Source organism: Odocoileus virginianus, chromosome 2 (genome assembly GCF_023699985.2).
Source record: "Odocoileus virginianus isolate 20LAN1187 ecotype Illinois chromosome 2, Ovbor_1.2, whole genome shotgun sequence".
NCBI classification, from domain to species: domain Eukaryota; kingdom Metazoa; phylum Chordata; class Mammalia; order Artiodactyla; family Cervidae; genus Odocoileus; species Odocoileus virginianus.
The window spans coordinates 21045461-21063871 of NC_069675.1; the positions used below are offsets into that span (position 1 = coordinate 21045461).

Sequence of the window (18411 nt, forward strand, 5' to 3'; positions counted from 1 at the left end):
CCACATCCCACCTCCTCTTTGTCCGTCGTCTCATCTGCTCCTGCCCTGCATCCATGCCTCTGCGTGCCTTCCTCAACCCTCTCACATCCCTGTGAGTTCAGTCACTGTGCTGAGTTCTCCATACTGGGAAGGAAAATACAGGGAGAAGGTACCACATTTTGATGGGAAAAAGCCCAAGTGAACAAAAACAACACTGCTCCATCTGCAGTCATTCTGTTTCTTAATTCCTGTTATTAAATGTTTACAAAGAAAAGCACCGAGCCTTTAAAAAAAACAAACCAACAAAACAAAATGGAACAACTGAGTGGAGCAAGTTACAATTTTAAGTCCCAAGTAGAAGACTTTTAACAGGCTATTAGAATGATAACCTGTGGCTGCTGTGGAACCAGCTCAAAGGCTCCCTGATGTCACCCAGGAGGGGTTAACACTGCTCTGTAACCAGTGAAAACATTTTGGCCTTCAAAGGCATTAATCAGTCATAAGGAATATCAGCAGAAGCTTCCGTAGGGGAAGCATTGGCTGTCCTTCGGGAGACACAGCGGGTGAAGGTCCCGGCCATTCTCAGAGACCTCCCGCCTTGACATTCACGAGGTCTCAGCTGCGACAAGTCTGCAGGCCCCAAGGTCAGGCTTTTACCCACTGACTTGAGCTTCCTGGGGATTTCTCATCAAAGCCTTTGCCCATCATCTTAGGAGAGAAACCCTGCTGTAGTTACCTTCTCATTTCTTAAAATCTGAGAAATAACCTGGCTTTTGGAAAACAATCTGTTAACGCTTCCTGGAAGTTGTGGAAGGCAGGAACCCCCTTGAGTGCACCAAGCATTGTGCAGTGCTGGCTCTTTCATTTCTAGCTCGGTTTTGACTCGTGGCCCCACTGCCTTCCCTGCACTCACCAGAAAGCACAAATTCTCAGCTTAGTTTGCTTATCAGACTACATAAAGCCGGGTGCTCTCAGGGTCTGCTTTATCTTTGGCCACACACTATCTGCTGACCAGGGAACCCACTTAATCATCTCTGAAATAGGCCTCATTTGTAGGCTTAAGGCAGCCTTAACCTGAAGCAGGGATAGCAGATTTGTTTCAAGACATATTTGTTGTTGTTGTTCAGTTGCTAAGTCGTGTCTTGACTCCTGCAGTCCTGTGGACTGTAGCCCAGCAGGCTTCTCTGTTCATGGGGTTCTTCTGGCAAGAATACTGGAGTAGGGTGCCATTTCCTCTTCCAGGGGATCTTCCTGACTCAGGAATTGAAACTGAGTCTCAAGTCTGTCCGCCCCTTTGTGTTGGTGTACGAGAGAGACGTGGGGCAGCCATGCGACGCTCGGGTGTTGGGGGCCAAGATAACCAGCAGAGCTCCAGAAGGCGTCCTCGCCAGAGGGGTTCAGGCAGGGCTCAAGGTGAGGGTCGTCACCGGGCCCCACAAGGCCAGGGTGGCCCTAACAGAGGAAGAGCCATGATGGAAGCTGCTAGAGCTCGTCCCCGAGGTGAACGGGCCCCACGTGCCCCAGGACCTGGTGGAGACGTAGCACCAGTGGCTGTAAGGCATAGACGTGGAGTGCTGGTATTCAAAGTCAGAGTGCCTTTCCAATCCCCGCTGGAGGCATGCTTGGCTCGCAGGTCTCTGCTCCGAGATGTCCAGCGCCACCAAGGAATTACTCAGAAGGAATTTGTAGTGAATGGCAATGACCTGATTGTTAGATGGACTGCTGAAGACCTTGCTTTCATCCGAATTCCCATCAACCTGTTCCTCGATCAGCTTTCCCAGGTGATTCAGAACATTCGGAGCCTTGGGATCCCACCTTTCCTAGGCTGAGGAAAGAGGGTGAAGCCTAACCTTGTGCCCCCTACTCGGCAATGCATAGGGCATTCAAACTTAAGAGTCATCACCACTTTGTTATTTGAGTGTAAGTTTTTGCCTTTACTGGCCTTTGGTATCTCTTGGTTCACTTTGTTTCCCTGCTACTTGAGGCATGGGATGCTTCAGTGTTTATTACAGCAGAAAATAAAACTAAGTCACTTTTTGTGCCTCAAAAAAAAAAAAAAAGAAAGAAACTGAGTCTCTTATGCCTCCTGCATTGGCAGGTGGATTCTATAGCACTAGTGCCACCTAAGAAGCTCTCTATCTAATTTAATTCTCATGTAATTTCTCAAAGAAAAAACTACTAGCTTCACTTTACTTATGAGGAAAATGGAGGCCCGGAAGCCATAAAGAAATTGCCAAAGATCTTGCAGTAGAACTGGAACCTGAATGCAAATCTATTTGCTTCCAAAAAACTTGTTCTTTCCACGGCACCATACTTTGTTGCTGTTTCTGAACCTAAGCTTCACCATTAACATTCAGTCAGTTCAGTTGCTCAGTTGTGTCTGACTCTGCGACCCCATGGACTGCAGCACGCCAGGCCTCCCTGTCCATCACCAACTCCTGGAGTTTACTCAAACTCATGTCTATTGAGTCAGTGATGCCATCCAACCATCTCATCCTCTGTTGTCCCCTTCTCCTGCCTTCAATCTTTCCCAGCACCAGGGTCTTTTACAGTGAGTCAGCTCTTTGCATCAGGTAGGGCCAAAGTATTGGAGTTTCAGCTTCAGTATCAGTGCTTCCAATGAATATTCAGGACTGATTTCCCTTAGGATGGACTGGTTGGATCTCCTTGGGACTGCCAAGAGTCTTCTCCAACACCACAGTTCAAAGGCATCCATTCTTCGGCGCTCAGCTTTATGGTCCAACTCTCACATCCATACATGACTACTGGAAAAAACATAGCTTTGACTAGACAGAACTTTGCTGGCAAAGTAATGTCTCTGCTTTTTAATATGCTGTCTAGGTTGGTCATAACTTTTCTTCCAAGGAGTGTCTTTTAATTTCACGGCTGCAGTCACCATCTCCAGTGATTTTGGAGCTCCCCAAAATAAAGTCAGCCACTATTTCCCCATTTTTTGCCATGAAGTGATGGGACCGGATGCCATAATCTTAGTTTTCTGAATGTTGGGCTTTAAGCCAACTTTTTCACTCTCCTCTTTAACATTCATCAAGAGGCTCTTTAGTTGGTCTTCACTTTCTGCCATAAGGGTGGTGTCATCTGCATTATTCATATTTCTCCCAGCAATCTTGATTCCAGCTTGTGCTTTATCCAGCCCAGCATTTCTCATGATGTACTCTGCATATTAAGTTAAATAAACAGGATGACAATATACAGCCTTGACGTACTCCTTTTCCTATTTGGAACCAGTCTGTTGTTCCAGGTCCAGTTCTAACTGTTGCTTCCTGACCTGCATACAGATTTCTCAACCCTTAACATTAGTGTTGAGCAAATCTGGATTCCACCAAATTTTCAGATATGACCCCAAACTGTCATTCTCTTCTTTGACTTGGTTTTAGCTCCAGCTGGAAGCATGAGTCTAAGCATTTAGTTTCATGTTAGAGCAATGCAAGAGGCACTCTCTAGTAACTACCTTCTATCCTGTGGGCTTTGGGCAGCCCAGAATAAGTTTGTTTCTAGAACAAGGAGTCTGGCACGGTGATCTTGACTCCAAAGGATCCCTGTCCAGGCTAGTTAAGTGTGGAGTGTCCTCTTTCAATGCCAGGCAGTTCAAAGAGGTACAGAAGAGTTGTGACCTGACTTCCTAATCCTGTGAATTATGGGCACCTGTGTGCCTGCTTGGCTATTGTGATGTCGCATGGATTTCAGCTTCTATAGTCAGAATCACAAGGCTCACATGAGGTAGCTGAGTAAACCAGGAGAAGCTCAGAGCTGGAATGGACCTCTACTTGGTCTAGTTCCATGCTGCCTAAGGCAAAAAAAAAAAAAAAAGCAAGCTCTGTCTAGCACTATGGTCAGAAACAGGTTTAAATACTTCCTGGGGAAGAAATAGTACAATCTCTCCCCCGCCCCACCCGCCCCCTTTAATTGGTACATTGTTAGGCAGCTCTGGCAGCTCCAAAATTCTTTTAAAATTAAATTTTATATAGCTCTCTATAATTTTCAAGTTCTTCACCTGATTGATTTTCCTCAATTTTATCAGAAACTGTTTGCTATAAAGTTGATCCATCAACCAAGTAGCTGGTGCAGATAGTTTAGACTAAGCAAGGTTAGCTCTAGGCAAAACTTAAAAGGCTCTCCAGTAGAGTTTGCTTTCATTGTCTTAATCATGCTACCTTTCTTTAGGGACAAGCCCTTCTCACCCTGTCCATTCTTTCTTCCTCCTTCAGAATTCCTGCTGTTATGAAAAGGTTGGAAACTTAGCCACCATTGTGACTGATAAAAACATGACTGTCTCCTCTAAAGATAAGGATTAAGTCTTGAATTTAAAAAAAAATTTTAAGGCTAAAACCTTGAAAGTTTGGCATAAAGGAACAGGTTCAAAATGAATCTTAGTATTCAGGCAGTTTGAGGGAGGGTGGGGGTAAGGGAACATAGATTCCCAGCACTTTTGATATTGAAGCAGCATGTAAAACATCCATCAGCTTAAGCGAGTTTTGTCTCCTTAAATAACATGTTAATTAATCAGCTTGAAACAGCACCAGCTTACACTGGTTTTGCCTCGTAACTAAGTTGATTAATCAAACCTGGAGACTTTAAGTGACAGGACTGAGCATGTGCAGGATGGGAACCCATGTCTCCACGATAACCCGAAACCCTGAGCCAGAGATCTTCAGGCCACGAAACTCAAAGATGAGAAATGTTGCCATGGTGCCCTTTAGGAAGCACTGTGTACTTCAATAAGGAAAATCTGGCTTCCTGCAATACGGACTAATTCAAGACTAGCCAATAAGCTTCCAAGTTTGAAATTCCCCTAGCTCCTTAAATGTCAGCTGAAGCCTGGGTGGAGAAGAGAGATTTGAGAACTTTGCTTCCAGTTTCCTTGCTGGTTGATCTCATTATAAAGCTCGTCCTTTCCTCAAAAGCTGATGCCATAGTATTGGCTTCTGTGTGCCTCAGGCAGCCCGCCCTTGCTTGGTAACAATTTCGCCTCAGGAAGGACACCTGACTCACCAAGGTGAGCCTGTTTCTACATGTCCATCCTGGTCTGATGATGCTCTCCACTTGGTGAATACTGGTGGTCTCACAGGAGGATGGACTAGAGCGTAGGGAGGTTAGTGACCTGTATTACTTGAGGTCTAAGTGCAATAGAAAGTGGCTCATTGGCTCAAAGTGTGTAGAGCCTGACCCCAAGCAGCCCTTAGCATGGAGCAGAGACCCTGCGACATTACCCTCTCACCCTGTCAGCAGGAGTGATAGGTGATCCTGCTCAGCGACTGGTCCAGGTTGCAATGGGCCCCACCCATAAGGAACCAACTGTCAAGGAGCTACAGGGTTCCTCCTCAGCCATTGGTTGGGGCTGCAGTGGCCCCGCCCACAAGCAGCCAACTGTGACAGAGCGACCGTTAGTGAGGGGATTTTTCAGCCAACCACTGGTGGAGTGCTGGTCTTCAGGTGGAGAACAAGGTAAGAGGTTGATCCCGGGCTTCTCCTCTGGGGCCTTCGGGTTCACCTTGCCTTGGGCCTACGGATGAGCTGGGGGACGGGGGAGCAGGGGCAGGGAACATCCCGGGGCTGTGTCCTGCAGGGCTCCAGAGCCCTCGCCAAGTCGAGGCCCAGGCCTCGAGGCAGCGGTGAATGTCTCCTGCATTTCTGCCGCCACAGCCTGATAGCAGCCGCAGTCAGCCTGGGTCACAGCCTGTGAGACCTGGCCCACTCTGTACCGGTGGTCTGAGGAGCCTAAGGGCCAGCTGGGTTGGGCACCTGGCTCCCTCAGCAATGACTGCAGGGCAGGTCCCGAGGGCGCCACCAGCTGACATCTGCCTCCTCTCAGCCATGACCTGGACCTCAGAGGGTGGCAGTTGTGCCTTGGGACCTTGCCCATTTTTGTCAGAACAGAGAATAACATTCATTTGATAGAGATTTACAGGAACATCCTTACCTGACCATGACCTGGCCTCAAGAATAAAGGATCTGACACCAAGAAGTTGGCAATAACTAACCATGCCCTTCCCTTACCATTCCTAGAAAGGGGCTTTGCTGAAACCTTTCAGGGAATTTGGGGTTTTTAAGGCATGAGCCACTCGTCTTCTTGCATGGCCCTCAATGAACCTTTCTCTCTTCCAAATTTTGACGTTTGGTAACAAAGATAAAGCCCAGTAGCATTTGAATAGCCACCCTGGGTTTGACTGATGATCTGCTTTAATTCCTTTCTCAACGATGGCATCTCCCACAGTGCAGTCTTTACTCCGGCGCTCATGCCGCCAAAGCAGGAGCCAGCGATCATTTGGAGGGAAGTTTTCCTGAGAACAGCCGTATCTCTTGATGCAAGGCATAGATATTCCTTGAAAGGCTTTCTGTCGAAATAGACAAGGTCCCAGCCTGCCTTCCTTTCAGAGAGATGAAAATATCACAGCCTGCGGTGGTTGAGGGTGCGGAGGAAACTAAACTCCTTAGCCCTGAGGTTTAGGGATGGATGTGTGTATTTATTATTTATGGAGAAGCCTGTCCAAACACTGCATTTTAGAGACTGGTAAGAAATACTGATGAAAATATGAGCACTCGAGGCATGAAAGAGCCTTTGAAACTAGGACAGACTTTCATTAGAGCCCTACCTGGATGGAGTCTGTGGGTGAGGCAGTTTGTATGCCCTACCCTCTCATCCTCACAAATCAATTTTTAAACTTGGTTTAGGCTCCGGGAAGCAGTGAAATTGGGGATTTCAGATGAACCTCTCAGTCCAGATGTGTCCATAATAAAAACCACTGGGCAGTAGGGCATAATTAACAATCTCTCCTTCCCTGATACTGCATTCATTTCGCCAACTGGGCTTGACGTGAATTGGCTAGAATGTCTGAGTAGATTTCCAGCTGCTGCTCATGTAGTGCTGGCTCCCAGCAGTATTTGCATTCCAAATAAAACGAGGCCTGAAATAGATGTGCGATACATGTTCAAAGCTATTTTTAATCAGTGATCACTTGGTTCGCTGTGAAAGATTATCAGGAGGTCACAATCCATTTTGGGTTTTGCTGTGTCCTGCAGAACTGATCTAAACACCCAGTGACTTCAGCTTCCCCTCACATCCTTCTGCTTTGTCAGCTCTATGGATGATGGGGAGTAGGGGCTTTAGTGGACAGCACAGACTTGTTTACAGTTACAAGTACCGGAGCTGGAAAGTCATTTACTTCAACTGTTTAGGTTTGTCCTGGTCCCACACAGAAACTTTGTGAGCGGTGGTAAGCCTGAGGAGTCTGTCCTCTGAACCTGCATCCTGAAACTCATCAGGCTACTGTCCAGCAAGCCAATCAATTTCAGTTCAAAGGAGGGCTCCAGAGAAATGTTTCTCATTTGCTAAGCCCCTTCTAGCTGTGGGGATGCTTCCAGCAGTGCACATTTCTTTATAGATGATATCTTCTTGGAAGCTTGAGCTTTCTGTAGGGACTGCTGCCAATATTATCCACTAGTTATTGTTGTTGTTTAAATAATGGCACCTTACGTTTATTTAGCAGGATTCCTGTTTGCAAGCAAATCTATAATTTCATTTGCAAAATGCATTTACATAGAATGAATACTGAAATGCTTACAATTGCATATTAATTTTGTTTAACAGAGTATGCTAATATTACTTTCCCCTCCCCTGTTTCTCTCTTTTTCTATAATGTGTTTTCCTTTTTGAGGCAGCTTTTCTGATATATATATTTTTTTAACTCATGTGTTGGCAACTGTATTTCAACTGATCCCCAGAATCAGTGAATGTTTGCTATTACTATGTTTGTCTTCCTCCTCTAGATTATGGGCTTTGTGAGATTTGTGCTGAATGGCTTCCCTCCAGGTCCATGCTCTGCTTTCTCCAGCCTGCGGGTTGACCCAGTAGACAGGTGTGTATGGGCCACATGAACTCCTTACCTCCGGCTTCAGGTTGGGTTTTGCTCCTTGTGGAGCCCTGGCAGGAGACTGGAGGCAGTGGGAAGAGTGCATTTAGGGCATTTGTTCCTCTGGCTCCTTCCTTGGGGGAGTCACATCAGGATGGCTGTATTCTTGACTGAAAGTCACAGGTCTCTCCACAAACACAGGTCTCCACAAACACAGGTCTCTCCAAGTGGCCTCTCCACAAACTCTCTAGGCTGCATTAACTACTTCCTTCTCCCTCAAGCTCCGTGCTGGTCACTGTGACCAACCTTTGTGATTCTCCCATGCCCTGCCAACACTTTAAATTACCCCTGTTTAAAGTCCCCCCAGTTTAAAAAAAAAGTATAAAGTCCCCTCAGGACTTCCCTGGTGGTTCAGTTAAGACTCTACCTTCCATGGCAGGGGGCGTGGGTTTGATCCCTGTTCGGGGGACTAATATCCCACATAAAAAAGTCCCCTCAGATTATCCAATGTGAACATGCCTTTCTTTGTCTTCTATGATTTCAATCTTTTTGAAGAGTCTGATCAGATATTTTGTAGAATGTTGCTCAGTTTGGGTTAGCTTGTTGTTTTTTCACAGTGTGCTTGTAATTATGCATTTTGGGAAGGATACTTTAGGGGTTTTGTACCCCTCTCAGGTATGGTATTGGTGGATACATGATTCGGTATATTATTAGTGATGAAACCTTGATCATTTGTTTAAGATGATATCCGCTTTACTTCATTGTACAGTTACTATTTTCCCATTGTAATGAATAATTTTTGGACAGTATTTTGAGACTATGCAAATATCCTGTTTCTCTTCAAGCTTTCATCATTCATTTGAGCATTCATCAGTAGATCTTGCCTGTAGCAATTATATAGTAGTGTTCTAATGGCGATTTTCTATTTCCCTCATTCCTTCTACATTTCTTAATTGGAATTCATTCTCCTGTAAGAAAGAATTGTATCTTATTAATTTCAGTGTGGCCTTGTCAATATTTTATTCTTTAGATTTTATACAACCCTATGCTATCATTATTTGTTTTATTATGTAAGTTGATTCAGCCTTGGCTCCTGGGAGCTCTTTTAGATTGGATCCTGTGTTCTTTTGACATATACACATTTTATTTTGAGCAACTCCTTATTTCTTGCACCAAAAAATACTTCTGCTCATTATGTTTTGTTTTATTTAAATGAGTAGAATTTATTTTTTAAAGCAATTTTAGGTTAACAAAGAAAGTGAAAAACAGTAGAGAGAGTTCCCAAATACCCACCTGTTTCCCCTGTTATTAATATCTTGCATTGATATGGTATATTTATTATAATTGATGAACAAGTATTGATATATTATTATTAACTAAAGTCCATAGTTCAAGTTAGGGTTCACTCCTTGTCTAGTTCTATGGGTTTTGACAAATTCATGTCATGTGTCCACAATGACAGTAGCATACAAAACAGTTTCACTGCCCTAAGAATGCCCTGTGCTTCACCTATTCATCCCTTCTTCCTCCCAACACAAACTCCTGGCAACCACTTTTTACTGTCTCCATAGATTTGCCTTTTCCAGAATGTAGTATAGTTGGAACCATATAGTATGCTATGTTTTCTTTCATTTAGCACTAGGCATTTAAGTTTCTGTCTGTTCATGTCTTTATAGCTCATTTCTTGTTATTGTATAATATTTCATTGTATGGATATACCACCATTTATCCATTCACTGGCTGAAGGACATCTTGAGTGTTTTGGCAATTATGAATAAAGTTTCTATAAACATTTATGTGCAGGTCTTAGGAAGACATACGTTTTCAACTCATTTGGGTAAACACCTAGGAGTGTGATTGTTGCATCATATGGTGAGGCTATGTTTAACTTTGTGAGAAACTGCCAAATTGTCTCCTGAAGTTGCTGTACCATTTTTGCATTCTCATCAGCAAGGAATTCTTGTTGTCTCACATCCTTCAGCATTTGGTGTTATTAGTATTTTGGATTTTATCCATCTTAGTAGCTGTGTACCAACTATGTTGTTTAACTGGTCAAATCCAATAAAAGGTGCTAACTGAAATGTTTGATAAAGGATATGCCTTGAGAATCAGATTTTTTGGAATTAGGAAAGGAGCCAAAGCAGAAGCCAAGTTGAAAACAAAGAAGAGGGACCAAATCTTAGGCTAGGATGGCAAAATCTACCTGAAAACACAAATAAAACTTGTTTCCTAAGTCTAGGGTCAAACTGAGGAAAGGAAGTACACTGGTGTTTTTTTAGTATCTGGACATCTCCTGTATTAATGTCTTAATTTTGGTTAGCTGGGATTCTTCAAGTACATTTTTCAGAAAGGATAAGTGGGTTATGGGCTACCCAGGTGGTGCTAGTAGTAAAGAACCTGACTGCCAATGCAGGAGGCCTAAGAGACGTGGGTTTGATTCCTCGGTTGGGAAGGTCCCCTGGAGAAGGGAATGGCAACCCACTCCAGTATTCTTGCCTGGAGAATCCCATGGACAGAAGAGCCTGGTAGGCTGTGGGGCCATAAGCTTGCAAAGCATCAGGCACAAGCAACTTGGCACACACACACAAGTGGATTATATATTTTCGGATCCCATGAATATTGGGAATGCCTTCAGGCATTAGAAAACAAGTAAGTTGGAACAGTGAAACATCTCGTGTTTTTCTGCTCAATTTATCCTATTTTGTTATTGTTGTTGTTTGTTTCCAGTTGAGGAAAATTTACTCCTTCAACCCATGTATTTTTGGTGTAATTATCGCTTCAGAGTAGGTATGTACCTAGACCTGGTTAATTGTAATAACCTGTCCTTAAAGTCCTTAATATAAGGGGTCAATTGTGATGACCTGTCCTTAATTGTCCTTAATACAAGAGGTGGGCATATGATTCAAGTAGGGTCAGTCAGGGCCCTTGAGTTAAACTACACATATGGCTTGTGAGCTGTGTGGATGTAGAGCTGGACTGCCAGGGGCCATCTTCCCTGCCATGTAAACAGCGTTCATCTATGTGAGAGAGAATGGGGCCAACATAAACAAAAGAAAACCAACAGATTTTAAAAATGGAGAGAAAGCAGGCAAACAATGGAGGGAAGAGAATGAGAAAGATGGATCCATCTGAATTGTTTGAGATGTTTGATCAGGTACGCTGGAAGCCATATTCTTGGACCTTCCAGTCGAACAAGTCAATACATTTTCTTTGTTTTCTTAAGATAGTTTGAGTTGGTCTTCTGTCTTTTACAACTGAAAATAGTAAGCATAGAATTGTTATTAGGAATAGTCCATTGCTAGAAGCAAACTCTACAATGTAGATTTGGTTGAGTATAAGTGTAGCTCATACTCAGAATGGAGAGGACCCCCATACTAAGGGCAGGAAAGTTGTCCATCTTTGTTATGCTAGTTTGAAACCTATGGTTAAAGGGCCACCTCTTCTGTTTGAACTCAGATCATGTGCCTGAACTGAGATTGGAGCTTTAGAGGAGTTGTCAAAATTCCAGGATGTTACTTGCTTCTTGCATGTCTTTCAAGAAAAGAAAGTGCTTTAGTGTAAATTGGTCCTTGTGAAAGCACGAAGGAGATAGTATGTAACTTTGTTAAGAGATGTCTTTCCTTCTTTTGGATGTGGGCAGTAATCGAGGACTGCTGGGGATTAGATAATCGTGTACTTCATGGAACTACAGAAGCCAAAACCTTTGCCCTAAGCTTGAGTTACTGCTGGCAGAAGTTGGGAAGTGTGGGAGATGGAGTAGGGCATATGAATGGGATTCAGGAGGAATTTGAGAAATCCAGAAGCCTGATCTTTAAGCCCTTCCTCAAATTATCCTGCTGAGCACTGGCTGGTAGTGAAGGTAACAACAGTTCATTCTCTATTAAATAGCCAATGAACAGATTCAACCTGGGCTCACCACTGATGAGCCCTGCCTCACAGACCTCAGCTTGAGTCATTTAGGACTCAACTGAGGGTTAAGACATGCTGCTAAGAGGCAGACATGCAAAAGAACCTGGTCTATAATCAAGGACAAGACAAGATTACAGAAATAGACTCAATCAGTAGATGACTGGGATTTTAAAAGTATTGAATTGCCAGAGAAATGTCAACCTGAAAGCACTTGGGTTGTTGGATTTCTAAGGCAATCCCCAGGTCCTTGTAATAACACCAAATACAAGAGAGTTGTTAAGGGGCAGGACCTCTGAAGGATTTTTTTCCTGCATTCGTTTTACTCACAGCTTTAAAGGATAATGAATTTGGGTGGTCTGTGCACAGGGAGGAGCCTGGTGTTGTCAGACTGGTTTCACTGTCAAGAGGTGACTCTTGCTGTGTTATTCTGAAGGATCTGGTACACAGTGTGGCGTACGTTATGGCACACTGTCTGCCTGGAGTTTTAATTGAAGATACCCAGTTTTCTTCCTCTACTGTCTAATGGAGGTGTAGGGGATCATTATACTGATCATTTAAACCATGTTTTTTTTTTAAAAATTAAAACTATTATTATTGTAATTTTACAGTGAAAAATTTCAGTCATAATCACAATAAATAGAATACTGAATGCTGATGTATCCAACTTCAATGATTGTCAATTTATAGCCAATCTTGTTTTATGCCTATCTTCACTTACAAGATTATTTTGAAGCAAACCCTACATATCATATGTCATAAGTATTATTTTTAAAAACTTGTAATAATAACACCTAAAAAATTAAATGATGATTATTATTAAATATCCAGTTTTCAAACTTCCAGTTGTTTCATAAATATAATTTTGAAAGTATAAACTGCAGGTTATTGAATCAAGAGAAGTCTATCTGTTTGTCAGAGGTGTGTATATCACCCAGAGATCCAATCCTGGGCATGAAGATGGGTGATAACTGGATGTGATTCTGTGTTGCTTCTCTTTGGGGTAAATGTGACTTTATTTATACATTCATTGGACAAACATGAGGTGGAGGGTCTTTTGAAATTATATGAGTTTGTGTTGAGTGGGCATGGGGAAATGTGGTTGATATTTTCTCCTATTGTCTGCCCACCCCTCCCCACCCCCCTTTGTTTTTGTGAAGGAGCTGCCTCCCTCACATCTCATTAGGTTCTTGTGAAACTGTTAATCACAGTGTATGTCCTGGCTGCAAGAGCAATGTGTGACCCAGACCTGACCAACAATGGACCAACTTCTCATCCACGGCGATTAGACATGGTCTGAGTACAAGCAACCAAAGTGATCTCATGAGATTGAAAATATTACAGATACAGGGGAGTCTGTCATCCATTTGAATCATGAGCTAAAACAATACGGGCATGGAATTGTTTCCTGGGTCAATCTTCCTGCGATAGGGAGAGTGTACATACAGTGTGAGGGAATGAGGCCAATATAGATAACAAAAGCAGAGACAGGATGAAGCAACAGTTGGTAGAGTTGATTGTAGGGAGGAAGAAGAGAGAGATGGGCAGTGACAATGTTTGAGCCCCTGGGTTTAGCTGTACCTAAAGTTACTTTGGACATTTTTTGAACCAACTTATTCATTTATTTTACCTTAAGATAGTTAGAACTAGGTTTCCTCTCAGTTGCAACTAGAAGAGTCATAGAAGCTGGGTATAGAACCTTAAATTACAACTTTTGCCCCTCAAAATTCTGTATGTTCTGCTTAATTTCCTTCTAATATCTAATAATACAAAGGAGAAGTTTGTGATCAATCTGACTTCCCTCCCTTTATTATGCAATTTATTATTCCTGTCTGGTTACTTGAAGAGTTTTTTCTTCATATGTATGTTTCCCTCTAAAACACTGTGGGCTCCTTATATCTGCATGATTGAGGCTTTTTCCAATTGGTGATTTTTTTTTTTTCAATTGTATCTTAGATTATCATTTCTATTCTACTTACTTTGGCTTATTTCACCTGTATTTCATAGGCTGGATGTTTATAAGTTGGGGAAGGTAGGAAATAACAATATTCTGACAGCCTCCAAAAGCAGCAGCTAGTCAATAAAGGCCAGCTGTCTAGTTTCTGGATTGGAAGTCTTCATTCTTATTCTAGGAAGTCAGACAAGTTGGGAGAAATGAATGGACTTTGTACATTTTTTCAAATGGTTAGTCTTTCTATTAAGGCAGCATAACACGAGTTATGTAGACTTAAGGGCCAGTTTCTATCATGTACTTTGTGTTTTCAGCATTCACTTAATTAATTCAATTCTCAAACTCGTATTATTAAACAACTTTTATGTGTCAGACCCTGTGGTTGGCTAGGCTATAAAGTTGAATAAGATGCTATTCTAATTTTTGAGGACCTAGTAATCTAGTGGGTAGGTAAATGTATAAGACAACCAACTACAGAGAATTGGTAAGCTTATGCTACACACAGTGCTCTGGCAGCAAATTGGAGAGGACTTCACAGGGGACGTGACAAACATTTGTATCCAGCTTTGTAGAATCAGTAGGAGCTTACAAGGTGAGAAGAAATTGCTATATTATTCTGTTAACATTGACATGTGTCCTTTGAATGGAATGTGATGGGGGCTCTGCCTGCATCTTTCAAAGTTTCACTCCACTGCATTTGAATTTCACGAGTGTTTTCATATGACTGACAGATCTACATGCCACACACAGCTTTGTCTTTCTGTTAGTTTAATTTCTCTTTCTCTCTACCCATAGGTACGGGGGTGTTGTGTTTTTACACATTTTAATTGCTTATCTGTTATAAAATATATTTATATAATTTTGAGGAGAAGCAATGATTTACATTAGCAGAGAATGCTATACTATGCTTAGTCTCTCAGTTGTGTCCGACTCTTTGCAACCCTATGAACTGTAGCCCTCCAGGCTCCTCTGTCCATGGGGTTTCTCCAGGCAAGAATACTGGAGTGGGTTGCCATGCCCTCCTCCAGGGGATATTCCGAACCCAGGTCTCCCACATTGAGAGAGATTCTTTACCGATTGAGCCACCAGGAAAGCAATCCTCATATCCTCTTCCATTTTCAAACTGTTAAGGTCATACAGGGTTTCTCTGGTGGCTCAATAGTAAAAACCCCGCAAGATCCCCTGGAGAAGGAAATGACAACCTACTTCAGTATTCTTGCCTGGGGAATTCCATGGACAGAGAAGACTGGTGGGCTATAGTCCACGAGGATGCAAAAGAGTTGGACGTGACTCAGTGACTAAACAACTAAGGTCATAGACCTAAGTACGACCAGAGTAGAAATAATAATCATGATGATGAAGATTGCATCAGTTCAGTTCAGTCACTCAGTCATGTCCGACTCTTTGCGACCCCACGGACTGCAGCATGCCAGGCCTCCTTGTCCATCACCAACTCGCAGGGTGTACTCAAACTCATGTCCATTGAATCAGTGATGCCATCCAACCATCTCATCCTCTGTCGTCCCCTTCTCCTCCCATGTTCAGTCTTTTCCAGCATCAGGGGCTTTTCCAGTGAGTCAGTTCTTCACATCAGGTGGTCAAAGTGTTGGAGTTTCAACTTTAGTATCAGTCCTTCCAATGAATATTCAGGACTGATCTCCTGTAGGATGGTCTGGTTGGATTTCCTTGCAGTCCAAGGGACTCTCAAGAGTCTTCTCCATCACCACAGGTCAAAATCATCAATTCTTCAGTGCTCAGCTTTCTTTATGGTCCAACTCTCACATCTATACATGACTACTGGAAAAACCAGAGCTTTGACTAGACGGACCTTTGTTGGCAAAGTAATGTCTCTGCTTTTTAATAAGCTGTCTAGGTTGGTCCTTTTCTTTCAAGGAGCAAGCATCTTTTAATTTCATGGCTGCAGTCACCATCTGCAGTGACTTTGGAGCCCTCTAAAAATAAAGTCCGCCGCTTTTTCACTGTTTCTCCATCTATTTGCCATGAAATGATGGGACCAGATGCCATGATCTTAGTTTTCTGAATGTTGAGCTTTAAGCCAAGTTTTTCAGTCTCCTCTTTCACTTTCATCAAGAGGCTCTTTAGTTCTTCACTTTCTGCCATAAGGGTAGGGTCACCTGCATATCTGGGGTTATTGATATTTCTCCTGGCAATCTTGATTCCAGCTTGTGCTTCATCTAGCCTGGCATTTCTCATGATGTACTCTGCATGCAAGTTAAATAAGCAGGGAGACAATATACAACCTTGATGTACTCCTTTCCTGATTTGGAACCAGTCTGTTGTTCCATGTTCAGTTCTGTTGCTTCTTGACCTGCATACAGATTTCTCAAGAGGCAGGTCAGGTGGTCTGGTATTCCCATCTCTTTAAGAATTTTCCACAGTTTGTTGTGATCCACACAGTCAAAGGCTTTGGCGTAGTCATAAAGCAGAAGTAGCTGCACAGCGCTGGAGTGACTGTGAGGAGATACCCTACTTCCAAGGTCAGAGAAGCCCCAACAGGATGGTAGGCACTGGAATGGTGGCTGCAAGGGACTAAAGCAACTTTGAGGAGATATCCCATGTCCAAGGGCAAAAGAGAAGTACCAGCAAGATGGTAGGAGGGGCAAAATCGTGTTTAGAATCAAACCCCATTCCTGCCAGAGACGCTCAGAGGGCTCAAACATACCTTGTATGCACCAGGACACAGAGACCCCACAGAGACTGAGAGCAAAACCGTGTTTGGGTGTCTCCTGCGGAGGTGCGGGTCAGCAGTGGACTGCCGCAGGGGCAGGGGCTCTGGGTGCAGCAGTTCTGGGTATGGCATGAGCCCTCTTGGAGGAGGTCGCCATTAACTCCACCACAGAGCTGCCAGAACTTACACAGGACTGGGAAATAGACTCTTGGAGGGCACGAACAGAACCTTGTGCGCACCAGGACCCAGGAGAAAGGAGCAGTGATCCCACAAGAGACTGACCCAGACATGCCTGTGCATGTCCAAGAGTGTCTGGTGGAGGCGTGGGTCATTGGTGGTCCGCTGCAGGGTTGGGGGCACTGAGTGTAGTAGTGGGTGCATGGGGCCTTTTGAAGGAGGTCACCATTATCGTCATTACCTCCTGCATAGTTTAGCCTCAGGTCAAATAACAGGGAGGGAACACAGCCCCACCCTTCAACAGAAAATTGAATTTAAGATTTACTGAGCATGGCCCCACCCATCAGAACAAGACCCAGTTTCCGCCTCAGTCAGTCTCTCCCATCAGCAAGCTTCCATAAGCCTCTTATCCTCCATCAGAGGGCAGACAAACTGAAAACCACAATCACAGAAAAGTAACCAATCTGATCCCATGGACCACAGTCTAACTCAATGAAACTGTGAGCCATGCCATGTAGGGCCACCCAAGACAGATGGGTCATGGTGGAGAGTTCTGACAAAACGTGGTCCACTGGAGAAGGGAATGGCAAACCACTTCAGTATTCTTGCCTTGAGAACCTCATGAACAGTACGAAGATTGCATAGCACTGGCAGTTTTCAGAAACATCAATGCATTTAATGTTCACAAAGATTCTCTGAACCTTTGTATTACTATTATTATTATACCCAGTTTGCCAGTGAAGAAATCAAACTTAGCAATGCCAGGATATTTGTTTTAAAATGTTTTATTAAATCTCTGGACTTCCAGTCTGGTCCTTTGCCTGTTACTCAGTGAAACCCCATTGATTTTTGTTTAATTGAATTCTAATTAAAAATACTTTTCAAACTAGGATCTAGGATTATCTTTTTTTCTTTTAGTATTATCTTTTAAAAAAACATAATGAAATGCATAAATAGTATCTGGTTCAATAGCTGATTTTCTATATTTCATATATTCTGTAACACAAGTAACATTTCCTGTGTTCCTTGATATTATACTGCTTGTGTTATTGTCTAGTTTGTGTTTATATGATTTGTGTAGTCTTAGCAAAAATCCTTTTCCCTGCTCAAAATCTAGTAAATTTCTTTTGTACCCCTTCTTTGTGACTTCTCTTAAGTTCACCAACTGTCAGCTCTTTCCTGCCTCTCCATGGCAGACTGCCAGATTGCATAAATCATGCCTTTGGCTGTTTTGTCAGCCACTGAAGCAGAATTTTTGCAAAAATCTTGTAAACAGTGTGTTGCAATGTCAATGGCCTCTGCCGTTAATGCCTCCCTTTTCTTTTGTTTAAAATGATGCTCAGTTGCCTTGTTTTATGAGGTGGACCATTCCAGCTTCCATGTGCAGCTAGCTAGGCTTTTCTCACGGATTTAGTAGAAGTCAGCCTTGAACTTTTCACAGCGATGCTTCTCCTCTTGCTCCTCACTTTCCATCAGGATCCCCACTGTGAGCAGGGTTGAATACCCATCATGTCAGAGAGTCCTGTTTTTGAATCTTAGCCCTGCCACTTTCTTGTTGGGTCACCCAGGGCAAATGTTTCCAACCTCATCTGAAAAATGAGATCACATTGCACATACCTAATGACAGAATTGGGAAGATGGAATTAGATGAGAATAGTACCAGATGCATAATATTTACTAAAAAAATGTTTATTCCACTTTTATTATTCCTGTAAATAATTCTTTCTTTGGTTGAAGTTTCTCTTCGTTGTCAAGCTAACCTTTCAGTCATATATCACAAACTTACCACTGCCCTCTCTCTTTTGAAACATTCTAAGTCAGTTGTTTTGTTTTTGCCTAAA

General features: G+C 43.0%; 2 protein-coding genes across 3 annotated transcripts in view; both read left to right on the forward strand.

Annotated features, from left to right (window-relative positions):
- The first annotated feature begins 1307 nt into the window (after window positions 1-1307).
- LOC139036766 (EKC/KEOPS complex subunit LAGE3-like) lies at window positions 1308-1808 on the forward strand. The gene has a single exon (XM_070472619.1). It carries the CDS (start codon window positions 1308-1310, stop codon window positions 1806-1808), a length of 501 nt encoding a protein of 166 aa, XP_070328720.1.
- A 3551-nt stretch (window positions 1809-5359) lies between these two features.
- TMEM178A (transmembrane protein 178A) overlaps window positions 5360-18411 on the forward strand; it is a 116117-nt gene continuing 103065 nt past the window's right edge. For both annotated transcript variants that reach the window (XM_020913688.2, XM_020913702.2), the window contains exons 1-2: window positions 5360-5442; window positions 7765-7853. The gene's annotated coding sequence lies outside the window, so the exon portion shown is untranslated. The remainder of the gene's footprint in view (window positions 5443-7764; window positions 7854-18411) is intronic.

Coding starts and splice junctions, on each gene's coding strand:
- LOC139036766 (XM_070472619.1), top strand. CDS start 1,308: ATGCGACGCTCGGGTGTTGGGGGCCAAGATAACCAGCAGAGCTCCAGA.